This window comes from Stegostoma tigrinum, chromosome 9, assembly GCF_030684315.1.
Source record: "Stegostoma tigrinum isolate sSteTig4 chromosome 9, sSteTig4.hap1, whole genome shotgun sequence".
Classification (NCBI taxonomy): domain Eukaryota; kingdom Metazoa; phylum Chordata; class Chondrichthyes; order Orectolobiformes; family Stegostomatidae; genus Stegostoma; species Stegostoma tigrinum.
This window is the reverse complement of record NC_081362.1, coordinates 10,757,471-10,782,649: the sequence shown is the minus strand read 5'-3', so window position 1 is coordinate 10,782,649 and position 25,179 is coordinate 10,757,471. Positions and strand designations below refer to the sequence as shown.

At 40.0% G+C, this 25,179-nt stretch overlaps 1 protein-coding gene across 1 annotated transcript in view; it reads left to right on the top strand.

Moving 5' to 3' along the window:
• crls1 (cardiolipin synthase 1) overlaps window positions 1–23,924 on the top strand; it is a 50,926-nt gene extending 27,002 nt beyond the window's left edge. Inside the window, exons 3-7 of the mRNA XM_048536616.1 lie at window positions 10,660–10,789; window positions 17,901–17,986; window positions 18,899–18,967; window positions 20,875–20,966; window positions 23,660–23,924. Of these exons, the coding sequence (XP_048392573.1) occupies window positions 10,660–10,789; window positions 17,901–17,986; window positions 18,899–18,967; window positions 20,875–20,966; window positions 23,660–23,750 (468 nt within the window). The 3' untranslated portion in view covers window positions 23,751–23,924. The remainder of the gene's footprint in view (window positions 1–10,659; window positions 10,790–17,900; window positions 17,987–18,898; window positions 18,968–20,874; window positions 20,967–23,659) is intronic.
• The last annotated feature ends 1,255 nt before the right edge of the window (window positions 23,925–25,179 follow it).

Here is a 25,179-nt window from a genome sequence, read left to right as displayed (position 1 = left end):
TCAATAAAATGTGACCTGAAAATTGTGTATTTCTATGATAAACATGGCTAGTGCCTGTGAGGTAATAATATTTGCACCTAACCTCTTTCCTTTGTTCACTGAACTTCTCAATTCTCATTCCCTTGCCACAGAAATTCCGGTGTTGAAAATAACCCACATATGAATGGCAGAACAGACTTGGGAGGCAAAATTGCTGACTCCGGTTCTTGTGTCCTCCAATGCTTTAATTTTACAAGTCAGTTTTTCACACCAAATGATTTAAGGCAACTGCAAAACCTTTCAAAGTAACTTGTAAGATTCAGGCACTCGGGTGCTTTTCCTTAAGTCTGGTGTGAAAAGCTATTCTCATGAACCAACCTCCAATCCCACTAACCAAACTTGGGTATGTAATTCTTTGAAATTTGTGTCACAGGTGAACACAGTGGTTAAGTTGTTTGGCATGCTTGCCTTCATTGCTCAGACCTTTTGAGTATAGGAGTGGGGACATCATATTGAGCTATACAGGAGATGGGTGAGGCCTCTTCTCTGGAGTATTGTGTGCATTCTGGTCGTTCTGTTCTAGGAAGGATATTATTAAATTGGAGAGGGTTCAGAAAAGATTTACTAAGGGATCTCTCCAGGAATGGAGGGTTTGAGTTATAAAAATTAGCTGGATAGGCTGGGACTTTTTCACCCAAGTGTAGGAGTTTGAGGGGTGACCGTTATGAAGTTTATAAAACCATGAGGAGCATTGCTCGGGTGAATAGCCAAGGTCTTTTCTCTAAATTGGGGTGGGCGGGAGAGGAGTTCTAAACTAGGTGGCATACTTTTAAGGTGAGATGAGAAAGATTTGAAAAGGACACGAGGGGCAGCTTTTTTAAATGCAGTGGTTAGTGTGTGAAATGAACTGTTGGCGAAGTGGTGGATGCAGGTACAGCTACAATGTTTAGAATGCGTTTGGATAAGTTCATGAATAGGAAACGTTTGGAGAGATGTGGGCCAGACAGTTGGGACTGTTTAATATGGGATCTTTGCCAGCATGGACTAGTTGGACCGAAGGGTCTCTATTTCCATACTGTGTGGAACTATGACTATAGCTCCAGTGTCCTGATGAGAAGTTTAACTTTCTATGTAGCATATCTGATCTGGTATGTCTGCTGTAAAAGAGAAAATGAGAAATAGAACAGACACCTTGTACTCCTCTGACATTTATCGTTGCTCAACTTTCCACTGACACCGATCACATTTTTTAGCAACAACCCTACTATTGTGAAATGCGACTTGGATCTTTTCATTCTGTGAAAAGGAATATAGACGCACAGCACCCAATCCATCTAAGTCCACCTGCTTATGGTGCCCAGATTAGTAAATCAGGTTTCTTTTCCCATTTATGAAAGAGGTTGTTTGATATCATCCTTAAGTAATTCACTCACTATCTGAAAAGTGCTAAGTTGAGTATCGACTAAATTGGGCAGATAATCATGGTTATAGGCACCAACTTTCTCACAAGAGTATTAATAGAAGGATATACAGCCCCATCAAGCCTCTTCCACTTGTCAACAAAACAACTTAGAGTGGCTTTAATACAGTGAAATATCCCAGGGTACTTCACAGGGGGATTATGAACTCATATATGACATCGAGGCACATAAGGAAAAATTTGGCCAGTTAATCTAAAGCTTGGTCTAAGGGGAGTTAAGGGGGCATCTTAAGTTGAGACTGAGCAGTCTGGGGTGAAACAACAGAGTCCTGGACCTAGACAACCAAATGTAAGGTTACGCTGATGCAATTCAAATCAGGGATGCGTAAGAGGCCAAATTCAAGGAGCGCATATTACAGGGCTCGAGCTGGGTGAGGCAGTGAGGGATTTTTAATCTGGAATGAAAGTTTATAAAATCATGACATTGCTTTGTTGAACATGGTGTTATTGGGGGAAAGGCTTTTGGTGTGAGTTAAGACATGGGCAGCAGAGTTTGAGATGGCCTCAGGCTTATGGTGGCTGTAATGTGGGAGACTACCAATATTGGAACAGTTGAATCGAGAAGTAAGACAGTAACGCTGAGGGTTTCAGCAGCACTTGGGCTGAGGGAAGTGGGGTATAGTGGGCATATTATGGAGTGAAAATAGCCACTTTCAGTAATTGTGTGAATATAAGATTAGAAACTTGTTGCAGAGTTAAATGTGATGCCAATGTTGTAAACATCTCAGATTCTCCAGCATCTGCAGATCCTAATATTTTGTCCAGTTTGATTTCTGACTTGTCAGAGAGAAGGATGGAATCGGTGGCAAGGGGACAGAATTTGGAATGGTGACTAAAAACTGTGGTTTCAATCTTCCCAATATTTAATTAAAGGAAATTTTTTGCTGATCCAGTAGTGAATGTTGAATTGCCATCTCATAACTTAGCAACAACAGAGAAGTCAAGAGAGAGGTCTGTTGGTATTCAGATTAAATGCAAACTCAACATGTAGACAATGAAAAAAGAAGGGACCAAGATTAATCCTTGGGTTCTATTAGAAGTCAACCAGAAGGCACAGTGCAGGAGCAGAAAGGAAGGCCACTGCAAGTAATTCACTGGCTCTGAATAGATAGGTAGGATTGGAACCAGATGAGAGCAGCCCCAGACAGCTGGAGAGCAGTAGAGAGGCATTGGAGGATGTTGGTGTAGTCATTTGAGTCAAAGACCTTAGACTGGTTCTGAGCGCTAAGGAAAGAAAGTTTACTTTTGCCACTGTCACACAGATTGTAATTTGATAAGAACTATTTTGGTACTGTGTGATTGGAGAGATTCAAACATGGAGTGCTTGAGAAGATGCAAAGGTGCTTTGGAAAGAAAGGGGAAGTGGGTGACTGAATGGTAGTCTACAAGGATTAGCTAGAATAGGGTAATTTTGAGGAGAGAAGTGATAACAGACTTAAAAAATTGAAGGGCAAAATTAGAAGAAGAGAGCATTCAGTAAGATCACGGCTAATCTTTTGCATCACTCCTTTTCTGCCTTAATGTTGTGTCCTTGATTCTCCTCTTTCACCAAAATTTAAACAGTGAATTAAGTTACAACTTCCTGAGTGAAGAAACTTCTCAGTCCTGAATATAGTCATAGAGTTATTTGTTGCAGAAACAGACCCATCTGTCCAACTCATCCATGCTGACCAGATATCCTAAATTAATATAGTCCCATTTGCCAGCATTTGGCCCATTTCCTTCTAAACCCTTCCTTTTTATGTACCCATCCAGATACCATTTAAATGATTCATTTGGATCTGCCTTCACTGTTTCCTCTGGCAGCTCGCTCCATATGCCCACCACCCTCTGCATGACAAAGTTATCCCTCAGGTCTCTTAAATCTTTACCCTCTCACTTTACAGCTGTGCCCTCCAGTTTTGGATTCCCCTACTCTGGAACAAAGATCTTGTTTATTCGCTCTGTGAGTGCCCCTGTGATTTTAGATACCTCTAAGAGGTCACTCCTCAGCCTGAAGAAAACATAACCCCAGCCTGTTCAGCCTCTCTGATGACTCAAACCCAAATGGCTGAAGCCAACTCCTAAACCTGTCAAATATCTCCATCTAGAGGTCATGTGCCGTTGTAATGGTCTAAAGTTTAGTCTGTTGTTAACACACAGCATATACATAATATAAAATACCTCATGTTTGTCAGTAGGTGTAGCTCTGGGTCATTCATTGCCTTGAAACTGTTCCATCAACCATGGCTGACCTCCATCTTAATTCAATCAGTCTTGGTTCTGAAGCCAAGGTGGCGGAGGGCAGAACAAGAATGCATTTGAGAAATAAGCTATCAAGCAATCAGAAGGTCAGGGTCACATCCAAGAAGTGAAGGGAAATGTTCACTTTATATTTGGTCTACTTGCAGAAAACTGCATTATGGAGTGGATAAAGTACTTGCTCTTTTACTTGGAATGTGTTTTAGGCCCTGGAGGAGGCAAAGTTTTATTTTCTAGACCTTAGACAACATCCACCAGTGAGCCATTCAACTCACCGAACTGCCAACTGCTTGGAGTAATCTGACTTAGTGGGAAAATTGGTTACCTAATAACTAATTTGGTTTTATTTTCACCCCCTTCTCCTTCTCCTGAACGTACTGAGTCCTGCTAGGACAGTAGCTGACCCAAGTGGCTTTTTGTGAAAAGAACAAGAGGCATTTTTGATTCATGTAGCTTGGTATTATGCTGAGCAGAGCTTGTAACTTCTAGGCAACAGGGAAACTGCTTGGTAAAAGAAATAGTTTATCTTGGATCAGTGTCAGAATGATAACCGAATGCATTTGGATTTAAGGTTGCTGTCATAGCTGTGGAAATGTGGCTTTTGGGGGAGGAGGTAGGTATCTGAAATTCCTATGCCATTATGAAGATAAACAGCAGTGATGAAGTGTTTGTAGGAGTTTGTACCAGCTACAAATGGCTCTAAGAAAGCACCAGAGCATGGAATATACAAAGGAAAGATGTATTCAAGCTGTTTGCAAGTTTGTGGTAACAAATTGACCGATGTTGTTTCTGGTTTCAAAAGTTGAAACCTCTAGTGTGAGATGGTTTTAAAAAATGAAAATGGATGTTGTGGTCATTAATGTTGCATGAACTAAAGCTAATCTTAGTGTGTTGGAGTCGCCCCATTTTAATAGCAGCATAGGATTATGATTATGTTTTCATAGTACATAAGTGATATAAGGTACGACACTGAAATTTTATTGTTATATTTAATTTTCTTATGATCCATTCCACTTTATTTACAACTTTAATTCTTAGCACCATTCACATATAAGAAGAAAAAAAAATGAAAAACCTAGTGATGCTTGGAGTAATCTGACTTAATGGGAAAATTGGTTACCTGATAATCAATCTGGTGATTTTTATTTTCTTCCCCTCCTCACTCCTGAATGTACTGAGTCCTGCTAGAACAGTATCTCACCCAAGTGACCTTAATCAAGTTGTAAATGTTTACTGTGAAAAGAACAAGAGACATTTTTGGTTCATTTAGCTGGGTGTAATGCTGAGCAGAGCTTGTAACTTCTAGACAACGGGGAAACTGCTCAGTAAGAGAAATAGCTTTATCTTGGATCAATGAAGGGATGATAACCAGATACTAAAATGTGAGGCTGGATGAACACAGCAGGCCAAGCAACATCTCAGGAGCACAAAAGCTGACGTTTTGGGCCTAGACCCTTCTTCAGAGAGGGGGATGGGGAGAGGGAACTGGAATAAATAGGGAGAGAGGGGGAGGCGGACCGAAGATGGAGAGTAAAGAAGATAGGTGGAGAGTGTGTAGGTGGGGAGGTAGGGAGGGGATAGGTCAGTCCAGGGAAGACGGACAGGTCAAGGAGGTGGGATGAGGTTACACCCCAAGCCGCACCCCCAGCTACCTACTAACCTCATCCCACCTCCTTGACCTGTCCATCTTCCCTGGACTGACCTATCCCCTCCCTACCTCCCCACCTACACTCTCTCCACCTATCTTCTTTACTCTCCATCTTCGGTCCGCCTCCCCCTCTCTCCCTATTTATTCCAGTTCCCTCTCCCCATCCCCCTCTCTGATGAAGGGTCCAGGCCCGAAACGTCAGCTTTTGTGCTCCTGAGATGCTGCTTGGCCTGCTGTGTTCATCCAGCCTCACATTTTATCATCTTGGAATTCTCCAGCATCTGCAGTTCCCATTATCTATGATAACCAGATACGTTTGGATTTAAGGTTGCTGCTTAGCTGTGGAAATGTAGCTTTTGAGGGAGGAGGTGGGTATCTGAAATTCCTATGCCATGATGGAGATAAACAGCAGTGAAGAAGTGTTGGGGGAGAAATGTAAAAGTTCCCTTAAAATTATCCAATGTATTGTAGTAAAAAGATGAAAACAGAAAATGCATTAAGTATGTAGAAATCAGCACCTGCGTAAAGAAACAGATGATAAATGGTTGTATGACTTTCTGTCGGGATTGATCTGTCTGAAAAATATTTATACTCCCTCTATTCTGATTCAACATGACTTGCTCTGTTTTTCCAGCATTTTCTGTTTTTATTTAATTTTTCCTGTATTAGAATTTCTTCCTTTTCATTCATATATTATTTTGCTAAAGACTTTGGTTCTGTCTTCCTTTGTACCAAGTACCTGGTCGCAGTTGTGCTAGCATGAGAGTCACAAAACTGGAGTATAGTGGACCGTTCCCTTGCAGTAAATGAGGAAGGGCCCTTGGAGGGAGATTGTTCAAGCTTTAATGGAGTTCTCTCCTGTTAGCTGTTTTCTAACTTGTATATGACCTTCATTGAGTGGAGGAATAGGCTCGAGGGGCCAAATGGTCTACTCCGATCTTTATGATCTGTAATCCAATATGGATCATCTTTCAGTGAAAGTGATGAGTCTTGTCTATTCCCTCCAAAAGGAGCAAGCTTGATAAATTTTCACCCTGTGGCTCACAGAATGATCGTAGCTGTGACTCCTGATGACAAGAATTTAAAACATTGTGAAAACATTTTTAAAATTGTCATGTCTGGCTAATTCATAATCTGAATCATTGCTAAAATCCCTTCAGAATTATGCCTGTATTGAAAATGCTTAATTCTCAGTACATGTTACAGCTTTTGCCTTTAGTTTAGAAGATTATAGAGTAACCTGCTAGGTATTTAAAATGAAAATAATGATTTGTTAGTTAAATACAGAAAAACCATTTCCTCTTATTGGGGGGAGTTACTATCAAGGAGATGTAAGAAAATTAGACCTAGCCCACTTTAAGGTAAAATCAGTAATTCCGCATACGTGGATGTGTTCATGTGCTACTTCCTGTAGTTAGGTACCTAAAGAAATTACTTTAGTTTTATATGGCATGGATCATTACTTTTTAAAACCGTGTTTGGCAATTCCCTCTGATACCAGTTTTCTTTAAGTACCCTGTAGTCACGTGGTAGCAGAGATCTTGAAAGTAGCTCAAAAGCAGGATGTGTTGCTGAAGGTTTTCCTCTTGTGCTCATCAGGACAAGAATACCAAATTTCAAATGATTGCAACAAGGAAGAAAAAAAGTTGATTGGCTGACAAATTGACCTCTGATTCCAGTTCCAGGATAATTTTAAAAAATTATGCAATGACTGAACATATTTCCTGTAGCTTTTTCAATAGCAAAGCCTTGGCCAAGCAGGGCAAATTTGCCAGCCCTTTTGCCCTGCTAGTATAAACTGCTGTAATCATATGAAATTTGGCAGTCTTGCATTGGTGTTGATGAATGAGATAAAAATCTTCAACGGCAACAATATGTAAGTACTCAGTTACAGCATTTTGCTGAACACCTGCACACATTTTACTATTATAGATTAGTTAGTGTAATTTACTCTGATTATCAGGACCAAACCTTGATCCCTTTTTAAAAATTTTGAAACTATTTACCAAAATTAGATGTACTTTTTGAAGGATATCATCTGAAGTTTCACTGATTTCTTCTTTTAAATCCTTGAGAATTCTGGGTTATATTCCATTTGGCCCAGGAGAATTAGACAGGTTTAAGGTTTTTAGTTCTTGCTCTCCTAACTTAAATGTGCAAAACTGTGATTTGCGTTTGCTATGTCTGAAATTTTTCTATTGTTCTAACTGAAGTTAATGTGAAGATTCTGGTTGCTGTATCTACTATATGCATAGATTACTCATTGCAGTTGTAGTCAAATTATCATTTGACAGATTCAAGTATTCATTAACTTTTTACTATTAACATTTGTAAATTTTTTGGGGCTTCATTTGTTGATCTGATTTTTTTCACTCACGGTATTTTTCTTTGCAGTGTAGTATGTTGCTCAGAGTGTGAAAACCTAAGTTCCTACTGCCTTTTCTTTTACCTACCTTTTGCTTTGACAATTTCAAATCGAACCATATAACCTTCAGATCTCCGATCACTGATTTTTAGGCTCCTTATCAGCCCTCTTTCTCTTTGTGTCATCACAGATACCCCTCTTATTGCAGCTCCTCTGCTCGCTATCTGCTTTCTCCCTGTAGTTTGCTGGTCAGCAACGGTTATGATTTGATATTTTGCCATCTTTCTCACTCTGTTCTATCTGCATTTAATCACTCTTATCTCATCCTGCTTTGTCTGATTTGTGGAGCTCCTATGTAATTTACTTATCAATAATATAAGCTGAAAAGCCTATTGCAAAGCATTTCATATTCCCTTAGTTTGTTGCATAACTCCCAGTAATTTATTTCTTACTGCTTCTTGTACAGTATTTACGTAATACTGTTTAAGTTTGTTCTTAAGGGCAATTATTTTCTTATTTGTCTTTCTGTGTTATTTTTCTAATCAACCTGTTCAGAGATGTTATTTCACACCTCTGGGGAAGATGGGACTTGAACCCAGGATTCGTGGCTCAAAATTAGGGACACAGCCATGCATCGCAAGAGCCCACTTATCATTCCTAACAATGATCACATTTCAGTGTTGTTTAAATGACTTTGAAGTTTTTTGGAATGCCCTGAGGTCCTGAGCTTTTCTTTTTAATTTCTGTTTTGCTCACATCCTGTTAACCGCTTGGCTCTTCATCAAATCTTTTGTCACTTTAAATCCGTTCCCACTATCTTCTGTATAAGGACACTGGCCTGGTATAGGCTGCTCATACCATGTGATCATCCTTCTCATGTCTACGACATTTGTAACAATCCTACATCAATGCTTACAACATTTTCAGGGTGCTGTTCTTGCACACATTCATTGAAAATCCACAGTGTCTTTGGACTCCTGCCTCGCATTAGGGCTGGAATTCTTGACATTGGGTGACATTCAGAATCACAGCGGGCAGTGGCAAGTCTGGCCCATTTGTAAGGGAGTCAAAAACAGAGAGAGAGAGAGAGAGAGAGAGAGAGAGAAATCAAGAAAACTGTAGAACCAGAACCAGAACCAGCACTTGAGCGATGCAGAGAGCAGAAAAGCCTGATAAACCTTGGAGACTGGTGGTGGTATGAAAACAAAAAATCAGAAGCAGGGCATGTTTCTGCTTGTGGGTGATTGGGTGAGATGACAGGAGATGGTAGGATACCCTATGTAAATCTAGTTGTTGCAGCAAGGAAAGAGTTCACATAAAATTCAAAGCTCTCCACAAGTTTATATAACAGCTGTCCCTTTTAAAAATGAACATGATCATACCAAGGTATTTATGTGGTTCAAAATTTGCTGCTGACAGCTTCTAATTCTATCTATGCTCAAAGGTTTAAATTAGATTGTTGCCTACTTTAAAAGGAAAGTGAACTAAAACTTTTTTTTTGTCAGTTCATGGTCTTCTGGATGAACAAAGTTTTAAAATATGCAGACAATATAATTACATTCTAAGTGGCAAAAAGGAGACTAGTTTGCAAAAGTAGATGCTTCTTGAATCTTGGACTCTAAAATGCACGAAATAAGAGCCTCGATTTTTCACTTCTTCAAGATATTGGATCTTTATTTACTGGTAGTGGGTGACAAATCTGCTGTTTCCATTACATAATTCCTTAGCTTTGTGTCATGTATTCTGTAATGCTTCTAGTGAATTTATGCTTTTGAAAAATGTATTCTATTCTTTATAAATCCTGCTAGACAAATTTAATCAGTCACACCTAATTTGAGTTCAAGTGACTACAAAAAAACTTAGGTAACAAAGTGTGAAGCTGGATGAACACAGCAGGCCCTTAAACATCTGCAAGAAGTCCTAAAACTTACAACCTTATGGAAGAATGCTTTGAACTGTAGTGAGTAATTTAGCAAATACAGTCATTGGTGTGAACTCAGCAAAGACACAGTGAATAGTAATGTGTTTAACCAGTTAATGAGCTTTCTTGGTTTAATTCAGAGAAGAAACATTGACTGGGGAGAATTCTCATGTTCTTCAAAGCAGTTTTATGTTCACATTAACATGTGAAGGTAGGTGGGGGTCTTTTTAATGTCTCATTTGAAAGATGTCACTTTGGAGACTGCCGCACTCAATGTAATTTTGAATGTCAGCCTAGATCTTCTATTCAACTTTCTGCAGTGGGGTTTGAATCCAGTGATATACAGATAAGAGAGCTATTGACTGAACCAAATCAGCTCCTGTCCCTGACTTTTGCTGCCTATGGATTTGTAACAACTCACAAATAACTGTTTAAAACTTTAAAACAGGCTGAAAGGAATTAAGTTGCTCTGTGCCGATGTACACTTTTTAAAAGTTGAAATAACATTTGCTATAATTAGAATAATTACTTATCTCCTCCACTTGGGTTTCTTGAAAATACAAATCTTGTAGTAGTCTTTTTTTTTAGCTCTCCTTTTATTATAATTCCAGATTGGTCTGTTGGTTTAAAAGCATCCTAAACAAAGCCAGGAATCTGAACTGCAATCTAACCTGAAATGAATTCATAGTTCATTTCTGGGACGTGGAACAGGTACACCTTGGCTTTAAGGCGCACATACGTAGGTTCCATTTTAGATTATATGATCTGCACATCCTCAAAAAATGGCATATCCCTGCAGAAATTGAAAGCAATCTTGCAACGCTTGTTTCTAATGTGTTTGCTCAATATACATTAGCTTATCAGAAGTAACTTGTGGGCCAAAAAAGAATTGCATCAATGTTGAAGTATTTTGCATTATAAGCAAGCTATGCTGAAAGATGTTTTAAACAGGTATCTTTGATATCCCTTTCATTCAGTTGTTGATTTGACTGTTTAACACATTTCTTTCTGTTTGCATTTTTCAGTTGGATGGGTATATTGCACGAAACTGGGCTAATCAGAAATCAGCTTTGGGGAGTGCCCTGGACCCATTGGCAGATAAGATTCTGATCAGTGTCCTATATGTCAGTCTGACCTGTGCTGAACTCATTCCAGGTACACTCTTTATTACCTTTCTGCTTGCCTTTCTAGTATAGAGTTCAGAAAAGGGAATAGCATGCTTCCATTCCTGAATGTTAGCAACTAAATCAAAAGCCTTAAATTTATTCTGCTTAAAATAACTATTTGTGTAGCTGTCGGTGTCTTTCCCACGTTAGTGTAATTAGTTTTGAGATTGTAGGACTTAATCAGTGTTTCCCAAGATCTTTTACCAGTGTGACTGTATTTGAATGAATCAGTGAGACCTGTGGAGGAGTTGAGGGCCCTGTCCTATTCATTACAGTAGGAGCATATCTGTTATCCCTCGCTTAGAGCTCGGGGGTGATCACTGCTTACTTTTGAGTTTGTGACCCCACTTGGGAGGTGGTATACTAGATGAATAAGAAAAATAATGTGTTCTTACAGCATCTACATAGGACTTCCCAAAGAGAGTGCTGACCAAAGATATATTTTTAAAGTATACTTCCTGCTTTTAAAAAAGGTTCTTTCATAGTATGTCAGCTATGAAGGAAAGTCCAGCGTTTGTTAACCATCCCTGATTGCTGGTGAGCCAGATTTTTGAACTGCTGTTAAAATGTGCGCAGTCAAAAATCTCTGCGTCTCCAGTTACCTGGATACTATGCTGTTGAGTAGCTACAACAGTTTTAGATTTGGGTCATTCATGACTGATTTAAGGAGTACACAGGTACAGATTAGATATTTTCCAATCCATCAGAGATTGATACTGACGACCTGGAACAGGTGGGATTTGAACCTAGGCTCTTGGCTGACAGGTAGGGACACTACCGCTGCACCAGAAAAAAACCCTTAACAGGCACAGACTATGTTTGTGAGTGACATGTCATGGTGCTGTGGCTTTAAGACGTGTGTTTTTTTTCCCTGGTTTCTTCTAAAGAGAGATTAGAGAAAAGTGCTGAGCAGTCAAAGAGAAGATAATACTTTGTGGAAACTTTGATTTTTGTTTTAGAAGTTGGAAAAATAGAAGCAGCCTGAGTGGGTGTAGTCAAGCTCCTGCCCACAAAACCAGGGATTTTCGTATTTGCTTTCAAAACAGTTGCTGCTCGGGTCTTGGATAGGTGGAAACTATTTTTTCTCTCTCGATAACAACCAAAAGCTAGGGGTTCTCTTCCTGGGCTGCTGGATTACAAATGTGACAAATCCGTTTTCTGAATTTGCCTTTTGCAAAGGGTGTGTTTATGGGATGTTACTATATTGGAACAGTGGGCTCATAATAGTTACTGTATCTATTATTCTGTTAATTTTCCGGTAGAGTTGTTATTCCAAGTTCTTTTGTTGTATTTCAGCTTTAGTATTTGAAACAGTTGTGTTTTGCTTAATGTCAAGTAGTTTGACTAATCGAACAGTATATGGAGCACAATACCTGACGTTGTCTTTTTAAAAGTTAGAAAAGTTTAGGGTTTAGGCTACCTTTTTTAATTTAATTTGAGGGGGTCTGGTCCATAACAGACAGTGGATGAATTAAAGTTAAATAAACTGTGTGATCCATAATGTAATCAACAGTGTACAGCTTTGTTATCCATGACTCAGACCTTGCCTCCTGGATAGCAGTGGCATTGTCTCTTCAAGTGTTCTGTTGATGGTTTTTTGATTTTTCTTGTATTGATGTGCACTGATGTTTAATGCACCTCACCACTTATCCACTTCTCTAGTTGACTAGATTGATGGGCATATTCCAAACTCTGCTGATTGTTTTAGTCTGATGTTCAAATCTCTTTACATTTCAGCCCATGGAAGCCTGCAGATTTTCTGTTCAACTAAACAGTTCTTGCATAAAGAGTCCAAAGGTCATAATTCTGAATAGTATTTCCTATTCAACAAATTCTAAACATGTTATAAGGTTTGTAACCACATTTTCTTTTCCAAGGCATTGCTGCATATAGTTAGACCATTAATTTACTTCCAAACACAATGACTTGTTTCTTAAAATTGAACAAGTGTGAAAAATGACAATGCTGTGTAATTGCTATTTCAGCTTTAGATGTTAGGCAGACTATGATTAAGTTTGTCAGATGTCTGTCTGCTTTCTGCATATCACAGCTTGCTTAACTGCATTATTTAACCACAGCAGTTCATTTAACCACGTATATTACCAATTGCATCTTGACATTTTCTGGACCAGATTAACCATCATTGTTTGCTATTTGGCCTTGGCATAAAGCGAATTAACATCATAAGATCATAGGTTCACCATAAAAAGACGACTAAACTCCATGAGTCCGTCACTAGTGTCCTTCCAGATTTCCATGTAAGCAAGTAAAAATGCAGTCACTTTAAAAACTATTCCATGAGTATTTACATTGAGGAATTCTAGGACATACACCAGTCATCCAATTTTAAACTTTGTGAAATTACTTCCACATAAGAATATGCTTTGCCTGTGTTGCTGGTCAGGTAAATGTTCACCTAGAAATTGTACTTACTGTTATTGCACTGTAAATCTGATATTAAGTCAATGCCAGTAGTTTTCTAACACGGTTTATTTTAGTTGAGCATCAAAGGTGAGGACACAGAGCAGGACACCATTAAAACGTTATGTGATGCTGATAAAATCCCCAAATAGTAATGGTCTCAGCTTTGGATAGTACTGTAAGTGAATGAGACTGCATGATGAATGGATTCAAATGCCCTTTCTTTCATCATCTGCGGGGAGAAATCAGATTAATGTTTTAGATCCAGTGACCCTTCCTCAGATGATGCTAGACTTCCTGAGCTTTTCCAGCAATTTCTATTTTTTTTCTCTGATTTCCAGCGTCCACAATTCTTTTGGTCCTTAATTTCAACAGAACCATAATTAAACATACGTGTTTTAAGCAATGCTGTCAGTACTTTTGGAAATATAGTAGAGTTTTCTTCTGTTCCATGGTTTCTAACACTTAACTTCCGGCTTTATTGAGTTGGTACTAAAATAGTGGAAACTAGCTCATGTTTTAGGTTAACTTTTCAGTGATGCCATTATTTTGCCCTTCTGTAATTCATGGAGAAACACAGGAAATTGCATTGATTCTGTGTTTTTTGCTTCCAGTTATACCTTTCACGCTGCCACTCTCTTCTAGAATTAATTATTTTCCAAAAACATTTTTAATCATCTAACAGAAAGCAAACTGCTTTTATCCAGTCAATGTAGACCCACACTTGTGGATGACCGTAACAAATTATGAAAATGAAATTTAAGGTTTTAGCAAAGATTTATAGCTCGGGTTGTGTGGATGAGGTTGTTGACTTTTTTAAATTCATTGCAAAGATTTTGTATAGGTGCTGTTCCTCTTTTCTGTCTAGTTTAGGCGTGTTGCAGTGAGTGGTGGCCCATTTAAAAAGTGTCCTAACACGGTTTTGTTTGTGGACGTCAGGGTGGCTGCTGTGGAAGCTGAGGATTTAGTCAGTGTGTGTTGTTTTCCTGCATTCTGAGGTTTGGAACTCCCCATTGGTCATATTCTGACCTCTAGAAACAGAAGCTGACTGTTGTTTTCTTCTTCTCTCATGAGTTTAATCCCGGCGAGTACGTTGTTGATGAGGTGATGGGCCTCTTGTAGTTTGGTGCATTTAACAATGGCAAATGTATTGTCCATGTACCAGATCCACAGTTTAGGTTGAACGTAGGGAAGGATGGTGTGTTCCAGACCTTGCATGACTGCTTCTGCAGTGAGTCCTGAGGTGGGTTACCCCATGGGTGTACCATTGATCTGTTTGTGTACTTGACCATTAAAGATGAAGATACCGGTCTCAGCAACCATCCCAATGTCCACAAACAAAGCTGTGTTAGGATACTATTTAAATGTGCCACGACTCACTGCAAAATGCTGGAACCACGCAGGAAAGAAGAAGAGCACCTACACAAAGTTTTTGCTATGAATGGATATCCCTGCAACTTCATTCGCAGGTGCCTACTAAATGGACAACCAGAAGAGGACACAGTGCACCCTAACATACTAGCTGCACTGCCCTACATCAAGAACATGTCAGAACTGACAAGACTCCTATGACCACTAGGAATCATGGTAGCACACAAGCCCACAGCGATGCTCCAACAAAAAGTCACCAGGATTAAAAACCCCATTCCCACAACATGCAGAACCAATGTAGTTCACAAAATACCATGCAAAACCTGCCGCTAGTATTACATCAAACAGACAGGAAGTAAACTAGCCCTCGGCATACATGAGCATTAGCTAGCAGCAAAACAGCACGATGAACTCCCCTTAATATCAGTACACTCAGACAATGAAGGCCATCAGTTTAACTGGGACAAGGTAATCATAGTAGCCCAAGCCAAACATCGACCCACATGGGAATTCCTAGAGATGTGGTTTTCCACCCATAGTGCAATCAACAAACATATAGAATTGGACCCCACATACAAACCCATACAGAACAAAACTGGAAATGATACAAATCACCATAATTGACCAGACAATATAAATTCAAAGCGGAGTAGAACAACATCGTTCATCAGAGGCCTCACTGATGATGTTACCTAGCATGGTGTCGAAACAAAAACAAGCCAGCTTGGCGAGTATGTCAACAACCTCATGAAAACGCAATGTTGTGAAGCTTTGGCTGAATGTAGGAGAGAGAAATGATTGTGCAGCTCAATTTCTGTCTTAACTCATGACTATTGTGCTTTAATCATTTTCAACCCAAATATGCATTTTTGGGTTTGTTTTGGATCACGAAAATAGCCACCAAGTACACCCCTCGTTCTAGATACAGTAAAGCTGACCCAGACTGTTTGCAGCTTTGATTTCATTTCTGAGCCACACACGAACTCATCAATTATCTGCACCATCTCAAAATTACCAACTGCATTTTATTCCTCTCATAACCTATCCCAGTCACAGTTGATTGATCTGCTGAAATCCACATTGTTACCTCCATTTGATACTCCAAATCATTCTTCCCTGACCTCCCACACTCTTATCATTTGTAAACTCGAGATCAACAACAACTCTGCTGCCCGTGTCTCGACTTGACCATGTTTATGTTCACCATCACCCCGTGCTTGCTCACTTAGATTTGCTTCCAGCTAAGCAACGTGTCAACTTTAAAACATTATTTTCAAATCTTATCTCCATTGCTTTCTTCCTCCCAGCTGCTCCAGCCACACAGTCATATAAGATATTAGAAAACGCATGGTGGCCACAGTGGCTAGCACTGTTGCCTAACAGCACCAGGGACCCAGGTTCGATTCCACCCTTGGGTGACCGTCTGTGTAGAGTTTGCACATTCTCCCCGTGTCTACATGGGTTTCCTCCGGGTGCTCCGGTTACCTCCCACAGTCCAAAGATATGCAGGCTAGGTGGATTGGCCATTCTAAATTTCCCGTATTTGTTCAGGGATGTGGAGCTTAGGTGGATTATAGGGAGATGGGTTGGTGTGGACTTGTTGGGCCGAAGAGTTTGTTTCCACACTGTAGGGATTCTATGATTTTATGATTCTAGAACCTCTCGTTCTGACTTGGAGCATCCTTGATTTTTAATTGATCCGCTGTAGTGGCCATGCTATCAACCCTAATCTTTGAATTCCTTACTTACATTGTTAGTACTCTTTCTCTCGTCTTTTATTTAAGATGGTGCTTCTAATCTAACATTGCCCAAGGCTTTTGACCATCTCACCGAATATCTCCTTGTGTGGATTGGTGCCTGTCTAATTTTGTCGACCTTACAAAATGGGATGATTTATTCTTGTAAAGGTACTAAATGGATAGAAATTGTTATTTGCTGTTCAAGGCAAGAACTAACAACGCTTCTTGCATTTGGTTGAAGATTCTACGTGGGTTTGCATCAAACCCTCATTTGTTCTTTTAAGCACTTAATTTTCTAACTTGCGCTACCCATGCTTTACTTTCCATTTCTCTTGAGAAGATGCCGTTTATTATTCTTCTGATCAATTCATATTTTTAAATGCCTTCCCTTTCCCCAGTGTATCCTGCTGTTATGAGTATCATACACAACTATCCATCTTTGTGTCTGTGTTGGTCAGGTAATTCACTGGTAATACAAAAGCTGTTGTTCACTAAATGTCTGCATACCATTTACGGTAAATGTGTAACATTAGGTGTCGTACTGGAAAATTATAGTAGTAGTATCCCTACAGTGTGGAAACAGACGCTTTGGCCCAACAAATTCACACTGACCATAAGAGCATCCCACACAGACCGAATCGCTGATAACCCACCTAGCGAGTTTTGAGAACATTTGTAGCTCAGGTTGAGGTTCTGGAGGTGAGTTTGCTCGCTGAGCTGGAAGGTTAGTTTTCAGACGTTTCATCACCATTCTAGGTAACATCATCAGTGAGCCTCCGGTGAAGCGCTGGTGTTATGTCCCGCTTTCTGTTTATGTGTTTAGGTTTCCTTGGGATAACCCACCTAATTTACACTCCCCTGGACACTGTGGGCGATTTAACACGGCCAATCCACCTGGCCTGCAAACCTTTGGACTGTGGAAGGAATCCAGAGCACCTAGATGAAACCCACGGGGACAATGTGCAAACTCCGCACAGATAATCGCCCGAGGGTAGATTCGAACCCAGGTCCCTGGCACTGTGGGGCAGCAGTGCTAGCCAGTGTGACACCTGTGAGTTATGCTTTGAGTTTACAGTAAAGAGTAATATTTGAATTGTCACATCTTAAAATTTTCTGACATGATCCACTTTTAATGACCAACTTTGTAACTGCAGTAATATTTCAAATGTGCAGTAGTTTGTGATGTCATTTATTCACCTATTTCTCTTTGTACACTGAGTTCCATGCAGTTTCGCTCTTGCAGGTATTTTTAGTTTGTAAAGTCTATTTCAAAGCCCAGCTGTCTTTCTCCATTTGTCGCAAACTATTTTTTGGTTGGTAGGGGAAAAATTAGTTCAAGTATGCATTAGGCAATTTAAAGCTCTCAATTCAAATCTTGGAAAAATCTAAGGGATTAACTGCGCTGACCATCTTCTCTCTAAGGACAGAAGGACATTTGCAAACACGTTTATTTGCTCCATCCAGGATTTGTGCACATAAGGCTTTCTGTTCCTCCTGTTGAATATATCCACATTCCCCTCGGTCTCCCAAACCCCACCTCATATCCATTTCATATGTTCTGTCTTTCAGCTCCTCTTACTGCAGTGGTCCTTATACGAGATATCACCTTGATTGCAGCTGGGTTTTATATTAGATATCGAACGGTTCCACCACCAGTAAGTAACACAAAGTAGTTGATCTCATTTTAACTTCTTCCTCTTGTTCTCCTCTTCCCCCCCCCCCCCCCGCCTCTCTCTCTCTCGCTCTCTCTCTCTCTCTCTCTCTCTCTCTCTCTCTCTCTCTCTCTCTCTCTCTCTCTCTCTCTGTTTCACCTCTCTGGCACCCAACCAGCCCACACCCCTACACTTGCTTGTGCCCCACCCACCTCACTTTCCCTTCTGCCCCCTTTCCTTCATAGTGGCTTGCGTTTCAGTGCTGTGGTTTTTCGTGAAATCAGAGCTATGTCTGAAAGGCTCTAACTTATCATGGGCTGATGCTGATGGAGTCTTTCCTTGAATGTGTTTTTTTTTGCTTCCTATTTGATAAATCCTTTGGGGATGAATTTACTGTTGCTCATTAAGACTCCTTAGATTCACCATCTGGAGGCAGCTAATTAATCAAATTATGTCTTTCGTATTTTATGTATGAAATAGTGGCAAAGGAGGAATGATGAATAAGGAATTTTTGTGACTATGGATGAGCTGATCCCTACCTTACAAAACAGGTCCCAGGTGAACGTGAATGTGATCGCTCTATGGCGTGTCTTGGCTGGGGGCATTTCCAGAATTCTTTCCTGCACTGGAAAAGAATGGGATAATTTCACTGAATTGACACCAATCTGTAAATCCTCTGTCCCAAAGTATATTTCAGGAAGTTAGCATTGATATCAATATGGAATAACTTCGCTTTGATCTCATACTCGCATAACGTTACATACTTTGTGACTTCTGTACAGACAAAAATGAGAAGATTTCCTACTTGCTTCTCCCTTCCTTCACCCGTATTGCATTGTGAAACCATTTGACGTAGAGTTTGGATTTTGTAAAATTGGTTGCACGCAACTAAATAACTACTTTCGTCTTTCACAGAGGACTCTCAGCAAATATTTCAACCCATGCTATGCCACAGCACAGTTGAAACCAACGTTTATCAGCAAGGTGAGATGAATTGATCACTTTTCCATACTTTGAGCAAAATTTTGATTTTTGCAGTTCTCCGTGTACTGTGGGCAGATCTAATTGCCAGCCAAGGACGTACCCTGTGAAGCACTGATCTAACTTATGACATTATCTTTTAAACTCCTGCGCAGTTTGAGCAGATGGGATGGTTTCAAAAAACAGATTTATTCATTTGACAGTTTCCTGCCACCTTCATGCTGCCAGTGAGTTGACAGTGTGACAGAGACAGTGAAAGTTGCTGGCTGGCCTTTCCTGGCAAGCGGGTGAGTTGTGGGGCTAACCTATCAGTGAGGTGTTGCAGGTTGTGAGGATGAAAATTAGACCACCTTTTTCCGGAGCAGTTATTCTGCAGCAACTCATCCACTGATGCCCAGGATAACATTCACATCAAATTCCCTCGACCTCCTTGGCTATTGAATTGTAATAATTTGTGAGACTTCTGTCTGAAATTTCAGCAGTGTAACTGCAGTGAACAACTAAAATGGGTGGCTGGAGGGTTTTTAGTGATAAGAAGTTGGTTATTGCAAAAACTCCCCATGCTTCATTCCTGCTTAGCAATGTGGGCTAGTTTTCCTTCCTGAATTTTGGTGAGAGAAGGAATCTAGTGATTCGAGTGTTGATTGTTTTCTATCCAAGTGACATCTTTAGCGTTCGAAGACTGTTTTACTCGTACTTCTTTCATGCTAATCCTCAGTATTCATTGCTCACAATGTAGTCTCCTTTAAATTGGTGAGACCAAACAGAAACTGGGTGACTGCTTTTGGGAACACATGTGCCTTGTCTGTAGGAATGACCTTGATCTTCCAGTTCCTCCCATTCTAGCATTTCTGTCCTGGGCCTTCTGCAATGGTCCAACAAAACACAGTGCAAACTGGAGGAACAGCACCTCATTTTCCACTTAGGCAACTTACAGTCTGTGAATCTCAATATTGAATTCCATAACTTCAGAGCATGGCCTCTACATCCTCAATTTTTTTCTTTCATCCTTTAACCCCTGGGCATACATGCACAGCTGTAACTTCGGCCTCCACAGAAATTATCTCCAACTTCTTCACCATTAGCAGTCCCTCTGTTTTTGACTGTGAGCCGTATCACAATATGTTCCACTTGTTCTCCTCTCCCTCTTGTCTACAGCATAAAAATCATTTTTACAACCCCTTTCAGTTCTGAAGAGGAGTGATGTCAGACTCAACATTAGCTGTATTTCTGTCTCTACAGATGCTGCTGAACCTGCAGAATTTCTCCTCCACCTGTATCTTATTGTTGCTTGAATATGTCTAACTCCATCTTTATAATAATTTACTCGGTCAGAGCTTCACTTCTTTTCAAAAAGTGATCATTGTGCTCTATTTGTGGATTTCTAGACATTATGCGTATCAGTTTTTGTTCCTTCATTTCTATTAAGTTATGAAGAATTGGACAATTCTTGGATGTACTACATTAATTGTGCTAAGAAGTTGCAAAAAAATGTGGTGTTCAGTGATTTTTGATAAGCCTATGTAAAAATGATTGAAGAGCTCTTTTCAAATGGACTTAAAGAACTTTTTGTGAAATGTTAAAAACAGAAATCTATACAGAGGTTGTAGGCCTTGAGGTTTGTAGTACTTATTGTAAGTATTGTCTCAATGTCCCCTTTCCTTATATTCAATGATTCTATTCTGGAGGTTATTTTTTGTCTTATTGCGCATTGCATATTTGAGTCCTTCCGTGTGGCTTTTACTCAGTAATTTCCAGCACTGAACAACATGTCACTGCTATGGCCTGTTTGTACAACATAACTTGTAATATAATCAAACTGAAACAGAGAATCCCAGAATGTTGCCTATATTAAATATAACATTTTATTTGGCAGTGGTTTAATTCATTGACTTTCATTTATGTTGCAGGTTAACACAGCAGTTCAACTTGTACTAGTGGCAGCATCACTGGCAGCCCCAGTTTTTCAGTATGTGGACAATGTGTTCCTTCACAGTTTATGGTGAGATTTGCCTGAAACATTATGGAGATCAGAAAAATGTGTGTTTATAGCCCTTTTCTTACAGCAAACTAGCCCCTTACTTCACTAAAAGGAACAGTTGGAATGCAAGCAGGAGTTAGGCAAGATTGGAGTGGTTGTGGCTCTAGGCACAGATAACGAGGTGTAGAGATGCCCAGCATCAGGAATGCCATGAAAGTTGGATTTGGTGTGTGTTGGTCGGCATAGACGTGGTAGGCTGACAGGCTTGTTTCTATGCTGTGTGATGCTATGACTGCATAAGGTAAGGCATAGCTGTTGCTCTCCTGAACCTTTGCAGTGTGTGTGGTGTCAGGACATCTATATTTCTGCGAGGGAGGGAGTGCCAGCATTTTCTGTCTACTGACAGTGAAGGAACTGTAATATATTTCCAAGTCAGAATGGTGAGTGCCTTGCAAGGGAGCTTGTAGGTGGTGGTGCTTCCATGCATCTGCTGCCCTTGCCCTTCTAGAGATTATAGGTTTGGAAGGTACTTTCGGAGGAGCCTTGTTGAGTTACTGCAGTATGTTTTGAAGATGAAGAGCGCTGCTGTCAGTATGTATTCTTGGTGATAGGAGTCAATGTCGAAGGTGGTGGATTCAATACCAATTAAGTGGGCTGCTTCGTCCTGGGTGATGTCAAGCTTTTTGCATATTGTTGGAGCTACACCCATCAGGCAAGTGGAAAGTATTCCACCAACTCCTGACTTGTGCCTTGTCAGTGAAGGGCAAGCTTTGGGAGAGATGTGGTGAGTTACTGGCCATAGAGTACCCAGCCTCTCACCTGCTCTTGTAGTCACAGTATTTATCTGGTCCTGTCAGTTTCTGATGGCTACTCTGATAGCATTTTAACATCTCTTTTCATAACCTGCTTTGTGGGAGTTCCAAGCTTCAGATTGGCAAGTGAGGTGGCGAGGTGGTCACCGAAAATGATTAGGTAAGCCTTTGGAAGGTAGACTGTCTAGACAATTTGTACCTTGTCTTGTGGTGTACCAAATCATTCAGAATGAAGAAAAGTGACTTGAAAGATCCATAGAATTCCTACACTGTGGAAGCAGGCCATTCAGCCTAATAAGTCTATGCCAACTGTCTGAAGAGCCCACCCAGACATACCCCCGATACCCAATCCCTGCAGCTCCCATGGCTAATCCACCTAAACTACACATCTGTGAACACTATGGGCAATTTAGCATGACCATCCCACCTAACCGGCACATCTTTGGACTGTGGGAGGAAACTGGAGCACCCGGAGGAAACCCACGTAGACATGAAGAGAATGCGCAAACTCCACACAGACAGTCACCCGAGGCCGGAATTGAAGCCTGGTCTGTGGCGCAGTGAGGCAGCAGTGCTAACCACTGAGAAACTACTGCTGAAAGGGTCAAATGGAACAAACAACTAACCAGCTGAACAAAACAGAGGTGGTCTGTCAGGAGTGGTGTGATGAAACTTGTGGTTATGAGGAAATCGAATTAGCAAAATAGTCTGTAGGGGATGGATCAGTGGGAGTGAAGTAATTACATGTCAGTTTGATGTTTGTGATTTTATTTTAATTACTTTATCATTTGACGTTTTGAAAATATTCTTGTTGCATGTGGAGCAAAGAATGTTTGAACTGGTCGCCGGTGATGACCGTTTGCTTTTGTTCCCGAAGTCATTCGGTCACTTTTCTATGCTTCCTAGCAGGATGTGGAAAACTGCCTTTTTTAACTGGATAATAAATTGTCACAAGCAGCTTCCAAAATCAGCCACTTTCTATCAGCAAAGACTCAAACAAGGTAGAAGAGAGCAACAACGTACAGGGATCCGTTTATACTTCCTGCTGCCTCGGGAAAGCAACCAGCATAATCAAAGACCCCTCCACCCTAATTATATTGTCTTCAACCATCTTCCATTGACAGAAGATATAAAGGTTTGAGAACATGTACAACAGACTCACAAACAGCTTCGTCCCTGCTGTTATCAGACTTTTGAACAGACCTCACAAATGTTAATTCTGGTCGCTCTCCCCCTCCCCGCTCCCCGATCTCCCCCTCGCTCTCTACCTTCTCCGTGGCTGTAACACTGTATGTGACCCTGATGCGCTTTATATGGTACAATTTGCTTGTATAGCACACAAAACAACTCTTTCACTGTATTTCAGTACATGTAACAACAATAAATCAAACTTGAATTCAAGACCATTGGGTGGATAAGTAGTGAGTGAGGAAATGAAAGTTAATATAACAAATTGTGAAGTGGTTAATTTTGGGAGAAAGAATAACTGTGCCATGTATTTGGCTGCCTACATCTTAAACTCACAAATTTTCTCCCTTGGTCTGCATCTCTACCTTTCTTTCACTCCAGTTGTTAAATTCTACATCTTCAACCCAAACGTTTTGTCTCCTGTTCTAATACCTCTTCACTTAAACTGGCATCAGATTATGTTTTTGACCCAGCTTAATGTTCTAGTATTGCCTCCATCACCTTGGCCATCAGTTTGTCTGATTATGCTCCTGTGATGTGCCTTAGGGCATTTTAAAAGATTAGAGGTGATATGTAAATGTAGCGTGTTTTTGACTTTTTTTTTGAACTATTGTTGAGATCTTGCATGAGTTCTGGGTTAATGATTTTGACGCTGCTGCAATATTTAGTGACTATTGATAATGATCCGATTATCATATTACCTTGTTATTTCAGGTACATCACTGCATTGACAACAGCGGCATCTGCGTACAGCTATTACCTCCATGGCAGAAACGCAGTGCAAGTTTTAAACCGGATGAAGTGAGATAAATTGGTTCATAATGTTCCAGTGTTTTTAGAAACAGTACAATGAAATAAAGGACTGGACCTTTGACTTCTCTGCTTTAAAAGAAAAGGACATTGTTTAAAAATAATGTAGATATGTGGACTTTGTACCTGCAACATTGTCAATTTAATAATAAAATTGAAAAATTATAGATTTCTTACTTTATAGTTTTAATATTTTATTTGCACTTCACACAATAAATTGAATCTCGGCTGCAAAATGTGCAATGATAATTTGAGTGGTATCCAAATGATATAGTTTAACTCTTTAATACTGAGATCCATCTGTTTTCTTTTAACTATGTTACTACAATATACTTTTAAATAATGTAACAATTACAGTATGGGACAGTTGATGTAAAGATTAGATGCTTCTCGCATGGTTAGTCAGAGGGTCTGAAATTCTTTCATGAATGGGAGATTTCCAATGTGTTTTACACAAAGGGATATTTGTACTGTTAATGTGATCTTTGCCTTTGAAGCTGCAAGCTAGGATTTTCTGGTTACGTATTCACCAGACTAGTTTTCCCCATTCATGTTCATAGTCTAGAAAATCCTAGCTTAGCGAGCTCTGAAACCAGACAGAGAGCCTGAATATTGCGCATTAACTATAAAGTCCAGTAATGCTTGAGTGGACTTGCATTTGGATTTCTCAGTGTACTGTAGTTTATTTTAGCCTATCTTTTGCATGCCTCTTTTTGTAGAAATGCTTTATTTAATCTGTTGTAGTTACATTTTGTCCTTAATACTATTCCTGCTATTCTGGGTACAATTTATGTTTTGGTTATTTGGGCAGTTTTGTTTTAAAACTGTGCTGCTTTTTATACTGTTGCTTCCACTTTGGTCTTGCACTGAGAACTTTGGCATGCTTTGTGATCACAATTTCAGATTTGTTCATGCACTGATTTGGTAAATGTTCTCATTTTAGGGATTTGCATAGAAAAATTCCTAAAAGCAGAGGCCTTGTGAGTTCTTTTTATGCAGTGAATTGTTCTGCACAACTTGAAAGAGTGATGGAAGCACATTCAATAATTGCTTTCCAAAGGGACTTGAAGAAATACCGGCAAGGAAGGAAATTGCAGTTCTTTGGGGTAAGTGCTTTCAGAGAATTGGCACAGGCAAGCTGGGCAGGAAGGCCTCCTTTCGCTCATTGCTCTACTTTAGGTGGCTACAGAGTTGAATAGGTAGGAGCGAGTACAGAGACGAAAGGAGTTGAATGGCGAATCACATTCAGGGACAAAGAAGATCGCAGTTTTGTGATGACTCTAGGGATCAGTGCAAATATGGTGGGAGGTCAGGTGAACAGGATGGCTGCAATCAAGAGCAACTCATCAGTTTTGCAAAGTACAGCCAGTGGAAATGAGGCCAAAATCCTGAAGGTAGAAACCGTAAAGTTTTCAGTCCCATGT